The sequence below is a fragment of the Hippichthys cyanospilos genome, chromosome 5 (genome assembly GCF_059441005.1).
Source record: "Hippichthys cyanospilos isolate Australia breed blue-spotted pipefish chromosome 5, RoL_Hcya_1.0, whole genome shotgun sequence".
Taxonomy (NCBI): domain Eukaryota; kingdom Metazoa; phylum Chordata; class Actinopteri; order Syngnathiformes; family Syngnathidae; genus Hippichthys; species Hippichthys cyanospilos.
Genome location: NC_142373.1, coordinates 12,024,472 through 12,037,593, shown reverse-complemented (window position 1 = coordinate 12,037,593; position 13,122 = coordinate 12,024,472). Strand labels below are relative to the sequence as shown.

General features: G+C 41.1%; 1 protein-coding gene across 1 annotated transcript in view; it reads right to left on the bottom strand.

Annotated features, from left to right (window-relative positions):
- neb (nebulin) overlaps nt 1–12,372 on the bottom strand; it is a 65,617-nt gene extending 53,245 nt beyond the window's left edge. The window contains exons 1-24 of the mRNA XM_088415526.1: nt 12,292–12,372; nt 12,053–12,220; nt 8,606–8,677; nt 7,484–7,591; nt 7,294–7,401; nt 6,421–6,525; nt 6,251–6,355; nt 5,960–6,064; nt 5,776–5,880; nt 5,456–5,560; nt 4,986–5,093; nt 4,450–4,566; nt 4,267–4,368; nt 4,041–4,148; nt 3,858–3,962; nt 3,674–3,772; nt 1,815–1,919; nt 1,631–1,738; nt 1,442–1,555; nt 1,144–1,341; nt 832–939; nt 648–746; nt 470–574; nt 286–393 (exon numbers count right to left, since the gene is read on the bottom strand). Of these exons, the coding sequence (XP_088271652.1) occupies nt 286–393; nt 470–574; nt 648–746; nt 832–939; nt 1,144–1,341; nt 1,442–1,555; nt 1,631–1,738; nt 1,815–1,919; nt 3,674–3,772; nt 3,858–3,962; nt 4,041–4,148; nt 4,267–4,368; nt 4,450–4,566; nt 4,986–5,093; nt 5,456–5,560; nt 5,776–5,880; nt 5,960–6,064; nt 6,251–6,355; nt 6,421–6,525; nt 7,294–7,401; nt 7,484–7,591; nt 8,606–8,677; nt 12,053–12,199 (2,544 nt within the window). The 5' untranslated portion in view covers nt 12,200–12,220; nt 12,292–12,372. The remainder of the gene's footprint in view (nt 1–285; nt 394–469; nt 575–647; nt 747–831; nt 940–1,143; nt 1,342–1,441; nt 1,556–1,630; nt 1,739–1,814; nt 1,920–3,673; nt 3,773–3,857; nt 3,963–4,040; nt 4,149–4,266; nt 4,369–4,449; nt 4,567–4,985; nt 5,094–5,455; nt 5,561–5,775; nt 5,881–5,959; nt 6,065–6,250; nt 6,356–6,420; nt 6,526–7,293; nt 7,402–7,483; nt 7,592–8,605; nt 8,678–12,052; nt 12,221–12,291) is intronic.
- Nucleotides 12,373–13,122: the final 750 nt, after the last annotated feature.

Below are 13,122 nucleotides of genomic sequence, written 5' to 3'. Positions count from 1 at the left end.
TGGCCCTAATCCTCTTCAGTGGTATATGTACTCTGTAGTGAGTACACAGAGTGACTACTCATACAGTTATCGGTCTGAAAAAAAAGTGGTATCAAACATCCCTAGTTTTGAACGTGCTACAGTAGCTAACACAAATATTAGCAATGAAGAAGCAAATTAAGACTTAGGTGGACTTGCTTGAAATTTGTTGGGCCTTTCTTGAAAGTTGAAAGTTAAGACTTGAAACTAACTTCTACCTCTTAGACACCTGGGTACATTTGGTTTGTGAATTTGCCCGTCACTCACATCGCTGGCAGCATTTCGGGCAGCTTTGGCGGCGACAATGGGGATGGCATCGGGCTTCAGGTCGTAGCCTTTAGCGATGAGGTCCTGCCAGGCGTACTTGTAGTAGTTCTGAAATTGTGTACCGAAGATGCCACGGATCAAAAAGTGAAAGTAATGTCCCATCGAGATTGTGTCTTTGCCATACGTTGCTGATGTTGTAGGCGTTGCACTTGGCCTGTAGGAACTCGGGAATGTCAGGAGGTAGGGAGTACTTCTGGTGAATGTCCTCCAAACCTTGCTTGTAGAACATCTGAGAGAAACAAAGCCCGCATTGGAAAGAGTTCGCTAAAGTCGAAGCAGGAAACGTGTCTGTCGCATCTCACATCGCTCCTCTGCAGTTGGTTAACTTTGGCCTGCATCATGACCGGATGGTCGTCGATAGATGTGAAGGGGATGGTATCAGGGTGCTGTCTGTATTTTTTCTGCACAAAATAAAAAAACGCATCAAATAAAACCTTTGTTTTAAAACGTTATTTTGTCCTGATGTGTGTTGATTGTTGGACGAACCTCACTAAGGATTTCCCCGGCGTGCTTGGCCTTTTCCACATCCAAGGAGCCAAAGGGCACCCATGGGGTACCCTTGGTGTAGATGTTGTAATCATACTTGTACTCATTCTGAAGGAAAAAGACATCAAGGATGACGACATTTAGTGAGGCTTTGACTTGAATCACTTGATTTTTGCCACAGTCTCTGTTAGCATAAGCCTAGCACGTGTTTTAGACAGACCCTTAGCTGCTGTAACTTTCCATTGCTTTCGTTGCATTTAAATTTTGGTAGCCGCCATTTGAGCGCGGTTCCCAATTGGTGCGGAGACTCACGTCGCTCTGGATGATGTTGGCCTTCTTGGCCTGGTCCAGGTGGACGGCGTCAGGGGGCAGGAAGAAGTTGGTGTTGATGCTGCGGTAGCCAGCCATGGTGGAGACGGCCTGCGACTTCTTAGCCTGGGTGACGGACATCATGTCCAGAGGCGTGTGATACTTGGTCTTCATCTTCTCGTAGTCCTTTTTGTACTCACGCTAAGGGAGGAGAACTCGAGTTGAATCAAAGCGGTCCTGGACCCAGCCAGTAGACCTGAAAAGTTTGAGAACCAAAAGGACTAAGGAAAAGTTTGTTTACATCGCTCTGGATCTTGGCCACGTGAACCGAGTGCATGATCTTGGGATCGTCGTTAATGCTGAGAGCGCCGACCATCTGACCCTTGTTCTTCTCGTACTCCTTCTTGTATTTCACCTACAAGAAACGAATCCAAAAAATCTTGTGATTCAATTCTAATGCTTTTAAAAGATTTGCGAATGGCATACGTACGTCGCTGGCGATGTTGGTGTGAGCCCGGGCGGCCAAGATGGGGATGGCGTCCTCCTTGATCTCAAACCTCTTGGCCTTGGTTCTCTCCCAGTCGTATTTGTAGCAACTCTGTAAGGAGATTCTGGCATTCAGTGTCCTGCCCATGTCGTGTGTATTGACGGTCCATCTTAAGGCGGTCGCTTACATCACTGAGGTTGAAGGCGTTTACTCTGGACTGGATGAAGAAGGGGTAGTCCGGAGGCAGACTGTTCTTGCATTTGGTCTCTTCGTACTGTGCCTTGTAGTTGAGCTGCAAGGAATCCAGCACTAATTAAGCACATCAATTTCAACTTTGAGTTTCCCCCTCAGTCTTCTCTTGCACTCCCCGCCAGGCTTAGTCAGATATCTAACTTGTTGCTAAGTAAATCACTGCACCAGGGGTGCTATAACCTTTTTGTCTCAAGATCTACTTTTCTAGCAGACAACATTCCGAGAACGCATTGGATTTGGGGACTTCCTGCTTTCACAGTCTGGTGTGGCTGAGTGCATACTGTCCTACAATGTGTTATTGTTGTGATTGATTGTGCAATTAACCTTAACATTTGAATACCTTAATATTTTAGCTGATACAAGTTCAAAATAGTAACTGTATCTTCTTGCGTCTTGAAAACGCTATGATGTCACTGTTAATTAGAGCCCTCTCATGATGCATTTCACTATGATCAATACCAGGGATCCCCTTATTAGATGTTCCATAAAAGTTTTTCTCCAGTGAGTATCAATGTTAGGAATCAAGGGATTTCACTTCTTTTATTATTCATTGCCACTTTTACATTGCAGTCTTGTGAATTCTTTCTCACTGATGCACTGACTACAAGGAGAAAATTTGTGCTTCTCCTGTAATGTCAACCTACCAATGTTTTGAAGATTATACATATACAAAAGTTACATAAACAAAAGTAACTAATGGCAACCTCAGCAAGTAACTTTAAGCTCTCGGCTTTTAGCAAAGTTGTTTGCGACCTTGTTTTTTTTATTTTGTCAGTTTTTTTTTGCATTTCTCACAATGTCATGTGATTTATCAATACTATCTTTGTGATTGACGCATTGAGCCCTCCTGCCCTACATGAAGAATGGCGCCCTCGTGTAGAATTTAAGGGGCAAAATGTTCCTAACACTTTCAATGTTCCCTCTTTCTTTTACATGGCTACCAATCAATCGCACAATCTGGGTGAGACCAGATCAAAACTTGGATTGGGTGTGAACAGTAAAATGAAGGATCACATTTCCATCCATTTATTTTCTAGCTAGGGTCACGGGCGCTTCATTCCATAATTTCCAGATGAGATTTGACCACCACATTTTATAATCGGATTGGCCCTCTTTAGTTTCAGTGACTATCAAATGCTTAATCTGGATCAGTGATTCAAGCTTCAAATGCTACCAAATGCGTGGCCCAGAAAAAACCTGGTTGACATTTCAGCAAATCCATCTAACATGTTTGGAGATCCTAAGCTGTTCATGGTAACTTCTGCTTATTGCCAAACGGCACTTGATCTTGGTGCTATGTGATCGACTACACTAAAAAAAAAAACAGGCCCAACAGGCAAAAGGAACAAGTTTCATTCAGGTGCGTAGTTTTCCTACCAATTGGGCAATCTTGATCAAATCAAGAGCAGATTTGGGTAAACCTCTACATTCATCTGTTGTTTTGACTTTGTAAAATTTTGAACTAAGAGTTAAAAAAAAAGTTAGATGATGATGATTTTCTTGTATATTTTGCATCAAAGCACTGCATTAACTGATTTTTAGTCACATAGGGGTGCAGCAATGTCCCAGTGGACTTAGTCTCAGATGACTGTCTCTATTCTGAGTTTGCTGAACACCACTTGCTATATTTACTCCAGAGCCAGACTGATCTTGGGTTTCCATGGCCACAAGTGGACAGCTGGGCTTCCTGCATTTTTAAAAGTCATCTGCATATCTGGCACAGAGAGGATGTGGCTTTCTAGTCCTGGTTTTTGGGGAGCGCTTGAGAATCTGGGTTCAGGGTGTCATACGTACGTCGCTCAGCTGTTTGGCGTTAATGGCCGCCTGAACCAAAACCGGTGAGTCGGTCACTTGCGTAAATTTCACTTTGTCGGGGTGCTGCCGATAAACGTTCTGCAAGACAGAGGAAAAGCGGCGTAAGATTCTACCCGAAGAAGACCATCGTGGCCTTAAATCCTGAGTCCAAGTCCTTCCTCACATCCTTGCATTCCTCTAGCTTCTTGGTGGCTTCATACTCGGGCGTGATGGTTTGGGGGAAGAAACATTGAGTTTTCATGTCTTCGTAGTCGGCTTTGTAAAGTTTCTGCAAATCCAAAAAAATGCAAAATTGTCAATTTGTGGGAGGGGTCAAATAATGATTGGAAATGGAAAGTCCACAAACCTCTTTCTTCAGGTCCTCAACTTGTTGGCAGTGAAGCATGTAGACATCCTCGTAGCTGCCCAGGTAGTGACCCTTTATTTCATTGTCGTACTTCTCTTTGTAGTGCGTCTGCAGATAAACAAGCCGGCAGTTGTTTTAAGACCAATTTTTAAGACCATCTTTGACGTTTACAACCGTCTATGGCAGTGACTGAACTAATGAAGGAAAGCAAGCATCTTGTCCTTACATCCGTGAATTGTTTGAGAACCGAGTCCAGTTGGTACTTGGGCGTCTCGCAGTAGTTAATGCTGAACCCTCGTGACTTTTCGTAGTTGTCCTTATATACTTTCTGCAAAAGACAACAGAAAAGACAGCAAAAAAATCTCAGGCGTTTCTCTACTCAAGTCAAAATTTGAGCATAATCACGTACGTCACTGAGGATGGTGCCGGCGTATCGGAGCTGCCTGAGCAGCGGGTTGTCGCTGGCCGGCAGCGTATTGTAGTCCGACTGTGCCTTGGTCTTCTCGTATTCCTTCTTGTACTGCACCTAAACCCACAAAATTGGACACACCAATGGTATTGTGGATGCAAAAAAAAAAGTTTAGCTACCATGTTCTGTTATATACAACATTTTTCTCAAAACTAAACCACTGCTCGTCATTTTACATCTACTGAATAATTGCATTATATAGGAGCGTTTTGGCAACAACTCTTCACAACAATCAGTGCGTTTGTGTGAGTGACAGGGCGGCGTGGAGGAGCACGTATGTGGGAGGGGGTGGGGTGTGAGCGGATACATGTGGTAATGACTGTGAGACAACACAGGCAAAGCTTGGCCTTTTAAGAAAATATGCATTGCATGCTGGTGCACTGTGTGTAGTTTTTCAACTGATTTTTTTTGGCGTGTGTAAAGAAGTGGGCAAGGAGTGGCAATATTTCACTTTTCAATGAGTTTCGATGACTCACGTCGCTGGCGGAGGTGCCGGCCTTCTTGTGGGTTTCGTAGACGGGTGTTTCAGTTTGCATGAAGTAGATTTGGTCTTTGGTGTCCTCGTGTTCTTGCGTGTATTTCCTCTGCAAGGGAAATAAAATTTAGAACTAGCATCTGGCGTGCATGCTAACTCTGCATCCTTCGATTATCAAAGTAAAATAAAAGGCATCTTCAAAAATGAACTTAATTACACCATACCTGTTCTTTGACTTATGACTTTCTTGTCTTGCACACAACAAATACTTCACATTAAAAAAAAACAAACACCAACTTTAAATGTATTCGATAGTAACCTAAAACAAAGGATTTTAAAAAAAAATTAATCCAACAAACTTGATCAAAGTACCAAATAAAACTGATTTAAAAAAAACTACCGCTAAGTCAAAACAAAATGAGCTCTGAATGAAAAATGCAAAAATGGTCCATCCGTGTGTGTTGGTCTCACATTGCTGAGGTTGTCCATGGCCACCCTGGCCATGGCCACATCATAGTAGGGCGTCTCGCACCATTGACCCTTCACGGTTTGGTTGTACGCCTCCTTGTACTTCAGCTGAGGGCAAAAAATAAAATGAAAACATGAATAGCCTACATTGCCTGATTTTTTTTAAGCCAAATTCACTCGCACTTGTAAACAAAAGAGTGATGTCTGTTCTTAAATTGTTTTTAATATTGTTTTTGGGTAAAGTTAAAACAAATGACAAATTTGAAATCTATACAGTACAAACCAGAATTTGAAATTTGAAAAGAATTTGTGCTAAAACTTACATCGCTGCGCTGGTCGGCGACTTTCTTAGCCAGCTCCACCTCGGGGGGGTCGGGCAGGACAGTGTACTTGGCCTTGCGTTCATCGTGACCTTTCTTGTACTGGACCTGGAGGCAGTTCCGTCGGAACGTCAGCAAAATGTCCCAACGTGGGTAAAAAGGGCAATATTGGTGGCAGCGAACTTACGTCACTCAGCACCTCCTGAGCCTTGGCCACCCGACGCAGTTCAGGGCTGTCTGTGTACGGGCAGAACATGGTCTTCTCCTCGTCCCAGTCCTCTGTGTACATTTTCTACACCGCCGCAATCCACACACAAGTTGTTTTATTCACAATGGAAACTGTACGGTCATGGGTTCGGTTACGGTTCTTTTATTCAAGTCTTTATTTTATTAAGTGTTTGTATTTATACTTCAATGCGAGCCATAAGTACTACATCATAACTGACATTTAAAAAAGAAAAAAAAGAAAAAGTCTCACTTTACTGCAGTTGGCTGCATTCTTGACAGCCAAAACCAGTTCTGGGGCATCTGGGGGCAGCAAGTACTTGTCCTTGGTCTCATCCCACTTTTGCCGGTATAGGACCTGTGCGTGCATATATCGATGAATTTTCCGTTGCGTTCCTTGTGATCTGCGCTCACCGAACCCACCTTGCTGATGAGATCCGACACCTGCTTAACATGTGCAATCTCTCGCGCTTGGCCGTCATACATGCTGCCCGTTTTGGACTTGTTGCCCTCCATGCGATACTTAATCTGTGGAAGGAACCCAGCAAATCAGCACCCCTTTTGGACAAAACCAAATGGAACCACAGGATTTTGCAAACTCAGTTCTGTGATTTTGCAGCAGATTCACTTCAAGATGCTGGAGTCAAAAATTGGAAGTGCTACTAAAGTTTTGGTGCGACAGACATATGTTGAAAGATGACAATTAGATTACATTAGATTAGACAATTAGCAGCAACAATGACAGCTATAAAAATGGCAAAAGCATAAACAATGATAATATAGTGACAACAACATCACCAGCGGCAACACTACAGCAACAACAACTACAGCGACGACCACAACCAACAATAACGGCGACATCAGCAGCAATAACAGCAACACCAATGGCAGCAATAACGACAGCTAAAGAAACAGCGTGAACAACGACGACACAATAAAAACAATAACTACAACAACAAAAGCAGCGGCGTGAGAAACAACGCCAATAACAAACAGCGACAACAATAACAATGACAGCTAAAACAATGAGAACTATAACAGTGACAACTAAAACTACAACAAAAGTAGCAACAATGACGGCTAAAACAGAAACGATGGCAGCAACTATGACAGCTACGACATAGGCAACAGCAAGAACAACGATGACAACTTTAACAGTAACAACAACAATAACTACGCCAAGAATGACGACAACAATAACATTGGCAGCAACAATTACAACAATGACAACAACTACAGTATAACAACTACAACAACAGCAGTTACAACAATAATGACAAGAACAAGAATATGTACCTCGCTGAGCTGCTCCTGCGCCTTGCGGATGCGAATCATCTCGGGCGTGTCGGTGGTGATGGCGGGAGGATTCCCTCGAGACTTGTCGTACTCCTGCCGATATTTGTTCTGCGGGCCAGAAAAAAGACAGGTCATCAGGACAGGGACAAAGCCTCGCGGGCGAAAAGAAAAGTGGTAAGTGGAGGCTCACGTAGCTGAACTGCTCCAGCATCTTCTGGCTGTGAGCCAGGTACGGGGTCATGAACTTGGACGTGTCCACTTTCACCTTTTTCGACACCTTCCTGATGGGCACGCCCGACTGTGGAGAGGCACAAAGCGAGTCACGCGTGCAAACGTACACATGGAGCTATCACAAATGGGTGCTACTTTCTTATTCTACCAAAAAAAAAAAGTCATGCATAAAAAAACAATCTATTGGGAAAATAGGGAAAAGTAAAAAAAACTTTAATAGCATTTTTTTCCACCTAAAATTTTGATTATTTAAAAGGAAAATATGTTCTTTTAGGAGAATATAGTTGTATTTTCCAAGATTTTTTTTTTTTAACTTTTTTTATTAATAAAAGAAAATTATATTTTTTCTTCATCTTAGTCCTCTCTCGAGACAAAGCTTATGGGAATCAGGTAATAATACAAAATAATGATTAAAATAAAATTACAAAATAATACAAAAGAAAAAAAATGATATACTTTCAAACACAAAAATGTGCATCATTTTTTGAAAGGGAGGCAACACATTTCAAAACTAATAGTTGGATTTCGCAACAAAAAGATGTTCGAGTTGGGTGAGAATCATTAAAAAAAAAACAAATGTTAAGTCCTTTTTTTTAAAAAAAAGTCCATTCTGATTTGTTTTTGGAACAAGATTAAAACTAAGTGGATTTTGTGTGTATTTAAGAGCATTCTTTTGTAACCGACAACAATGATGTAAAATTTGAAAAGAAAAATCCTCGTATTGTTTGTTTCAAGAAAAAAAAAATAAAACAAAATAATGAAATACTGTAATGGAATTCTTCAAGAAAAAAAGGAGATTGATTTAAAACCATTTCCGGGTATAAAAGTACAAACGTGTCTCCCTTAATTGAAATTTTATTGCGAGCACAAGATTAGATGACATCTCGGTCGGGCTACATGCAACAGACAATTCTGCATTAATTCCACGTTTACCAAGCACAAATGGGCCTTAACTATTAACTGATGCTAGCGGCACTAGCTAGCTAGCAAGCTAGCTAAGTGGGAATATTTGGGCGTAGCTTGCACAAGACAAAGCGCACGCAGCGGCCTTGCAGGTTGGGCCATTTGCCGCCATTTTTACCTGCTGCTCATGATGAGGTTGATGATGATGATGAGTGTGGTGCTCATGAGTGACGTGTGTCGTCGTTGTCCTCTGCTCAACACATCACACAAATCATACAACACACTCTGGCCTTGCACAACATGGGAGAAGAATAAAAAAAACGCACAAGATGGCGCAAAAGTAGATTCCTATTCAGCTCTGGTGTCTTGAACGCAACGCTGGTATTAGCATCGCGCTAATTCAAAAGTGGCCTAGTTGTAAAGCGACTAGTTAAAAGATAAAAAAATGAAAAGTATCAAATGATTACATTTTCTTTAAAAAAATCTGAAAAAAATGGATACTTTTCTTCCAAGAAAAGGAAGAAAAAAAGAAAAAAACAATCTGGATAAATCTTTAAACTTTAATTAATTCTTTAATCGCTGAATATAAGGTAACGCCATAGTTTATTTTCCAAGATTGACCCTTTTTTTTATAAAAATAAATAAACCTGTCTGACTGTGAGCTCTTCCAGAAAAAATAAAAACATCAAAAGCATTTTCTAAGAGAAATCAGGACAAATTTTAACTTCTCTCAGAGGAGAGAAAAAAAAAAATCAAAATTGCGATCTGTTCAAAGATAACGAAAAAAAAAAAGTGAGTCCTTCCAAGAAAACTCTAGATTGATTGCGAGCTCCTCTAAATAAAAAACAGATACTCGGATGACATCGATTCTATTTTGGATTGTACTGTAGTTTCCAATCTGTCCGTGCCTGTCATCAAATGTTGCCAACTATATTTAGCCGTTTTTCTGACCCCTACTCAAAAAAGCCTCTGGGGGAAAAAATCTAGCAACATTTCTAGAACACCGTCCACGGCTGGCTAAACTGAAACATAAAGACATGCACAATGCCGTATCCATTCTGCAGAGGATTCTTAGCGACACCAGAGCTGAGAGAAATGCGCCATCACTTTAGTTTTTATCAACATTTCTATCAGGCCTCATAATGTCAATTCAATAGACAGGCGAAAAACATGGCAGTTCCACACTAAAATCGTAAGATAAACAAACAGTTAATTTGATTATTTTACCCCGAAAAAATCAATTATCCAATTATCTAATGATATAAATGAAGACATAGGGAAAAGATGAATACAAAGAAAATATTATGCTTGGAACTAATAGTGAAATATGGTCATACTTTTCCTATCATAGGTCTAAAGGGTGAAAAAAAGTATGGAATAAATGTATTTTTCGCACTATAAGGCACACCTAAAAGCCTTATTTTTTTTTTAAAAAAAGCTGATGGTGCGCCTTATAATCAGGTGCGCCTTATATATGGATCAATATTGAGATTGGGATCCGTAGATGGGGTATAAGTAAGCTTTACCTGTTTCTTTTGTGTGTTTACAGTTGAAGAAGGTTGCTCATATTGACATTGGGTTTTTATGCTATTGAGAGTTTAGAGTTATTATTTGAGTTATTATTGTTATTACTTTGAGTGTTACTATATTGTGATTGAAAAAGTTTTAAAATACGTCATTTATTGAAGGTGCGCCTTATATATGGAAAAAGTTTGAAAATATGCAATTAATTGAGGTTGCGCCTTATAATCCGATGCGTCTTATAGTGCGGAAAAAATGTCAACAGTAAATGTCCACAACATTTACAGATAGCAAAAACAAAAGTCAATTTCTGAATTTGTATCTATTCCAGTCAGACATTCACATAAAATTTCCATACAACAAACTGCAACATGAGATTTAATTTAAGAATTGCACAAATGTGGTTTAACGTGTGAAACCAAAACGTTTCTCGCCATTCTTTGAATTCCAAATGAGACCTTTGTTCTCCACAGTGTAGATGAAAGTGCAAGTGAAAGCAGAGTGTATTGATTATATTTTTTTGTGGCTTCCTCCCACTCTCAAACAAAACAGTTAGCATCTTTTTAGCAGCCAAAGATGCTAAACCCTCAACCGCGCGACGGTTATACGAGAGACAGGCCGACGGATGATATCGGCATCCGGTCTCCCTTATAAAACGTCACCGTGGCAAATACCAGGACGACTTTAATCCTATTTCGCCAGGAAATATGGGATTAATTGATCGCCCTTCTGTTTTCACTCTTCCATTGGACACTGTCTGAGACATTGACGCATGATTCAGACCGTGTGTCAAGGCCCAAGGACCGTCACAGTGAATACAAAAACAACATCATAAAATGACATGAAGGAATTGTGGTGAGACAAAATAAAATGGGAAATGAATGAAAATTGTTTCAATTCAACAAGAAAAAGTCATCGCGTTGAAATCTTCAGGTTGAGCTGAAATTGAATTGACACGAAGCGCTAATTTTTCTCATTTGAAGCACCACAAGCAGAGAAAAAAAAATCCTGATATCTTGACACTGTAACTTGCTGGTTTCCATAAAAGTAAGCATTAAAAACGTTACGATATTTTGATATTAAAAATGGCATATCATGTAGAGCAATAGCTAATCAAAAAGCAAACATTATCATAACAAATAGCTACAGTAATTGTAAAATATGATCAAATGTAATCTGGGATACAATAATATTCAATAAACAAATTTTGCAAATTTGCTCAGAAAAAGTCAGGCAGATATTTGCATTAAAAACAGGCTCAATATTTTCCGGATAAAGGACAATCCTAAACTACATGATGAATTTTAAATCCCAGAACTTTTCTTAAAACAGTCGGGATTTACAATCGTTAGCATTATAATTTTACGGTATTTTTTAAGGAGGAAAATGTCATGTTAATGTAAAAAATGCCAATTAGAGGAAATACATTAGCATAAACAAATGTAAATGCCTGACGAACACAAGCATCAAAATTATGATGGATCATTTTTACAATTCAAAAAACTGCAGCCAGTGTAGATATTAACGCTTGTGCAGTATTTTGCCCAGTTATTTGATCCTCATATAAAAGGGATTTTCACATCAAAGGGACAAAATTGAAATAAGACACTAGGGAGCTGAAATTCCACCCAGATGTTGACAACATGTCAAAGTCCAACACAGCACCAGTTTAGTTATCACACTACCGTGTGTGCCATTCCTTGGCTAAAATACTGTGGGAATTATGTGGAAGAAAATTAGCCCAAAATGCTCAAAATACTGCACAAGGGTTAAATAGGGAGCATTTCAATTATAGTTACTTTTTTTTCGGTCTTTCCTTGACTTTTTATTTCGTTCTGGAGTCAGAATGCTACAGTGGGCTGTTCTGCCCCTCTCAGGTTAATCCGTGTACTACATTTAGTTTAAATCCCGCGAAATAATTTTCGGAGTAACAATTGATGCCGCCATACTTCGCAGGTGATTTTTACAGTCTTGAACCGGTGCCGCTAAAGCCCGGTCTAACCGAAATCGAATCCTGCTGACTTGAAGTCCCTATTCATAGAACTGATGCGGCGACACGGCCCTCCGAACTTGACCAAACAATTTTGGAATTTTTCCCGCTTACCTCATCCAATACTTCTTCTTCCTCCTCCTCCTCTTCCTCCTCGTATTCCTCCTCCTCTTCCTCTTCCTCTTCGTCTTCCTCTACCCCTGCCAGCTCTTCCTCGTATTCTTCCTCCCACTCCTCCACGTACTCCACGATACGAGACATCTTGAGACCCCTTCAGAGGCTCTACGCAAAGAAGATCTTTCAGGACTTTGACTTGGTCACTTGGGCCGGTATTCAAAGGACCAGAAAGGTACCAGAGAAAGATTCCTGCTGTGTCTTCTTGAGTCCGTAAGTCCCTGGCCATCCACTAGGGACTGGAGTTCCTCTAATCCCACTTTTTTGCCCTAAAACCACAAAAAAATGAGTGAGTAAGTGAAGGTGTGTACCATGGACCACCACCGCAAATATAACCCCTCCCCCGGCAAAAAAGTGGGCCTTCCCGATTTGACGGCGACCGACAGCTGCAGCTTCAGCTATTTCGCATGTAAACCAATGCCGCCGCCTGATTGGGTAGCAGGCTCCGGCGAAGCGTGATGCCATCCATGCCTTCTGAGGCTAACGGTTAAATATAGGCCTCGCTTTTTTTAGCACAAAACAACTTTTTTTCATGAAAATTGGGGGGAAATTACTTGAAAAACAGAGGACAAACGTCTAGCTTTGGCCGCGACACGATAAGATCCAGAAACCTGATCAGGTTGGGTTCTGGATGGCCCCGCTGGATTGGTCCAATCGGGGATGCAAAAAGCCATGCAGACCAAAAGGCAAAACCCAGAACCTGCCTCCAGTTTTGTGCTCGCTTACCGGTTAGCGTTTTAATGGTCTCCCAAAAGCCGCCAAAGCCTCCCCCCAAGCTTCCCTCCGGAGAAACGCTGGGTGACAGAGTCACAGCTCAGGCTACTTCTACCCAGGTGGTCATGTGGTGCCGCCGGCCAATAGCAAAGCGGGGACGCTCGGGTTTCAAACGCTAAATATACCAAAAGAGATCCCCTTTGGGGAAGAGCACCTGTCGGGAGGCCGAATGCATCAGCAGAGCAAAAAAGAAGACTGGACCGGGATGTTGACAAAATGCTTTGAGATCTTTTGGG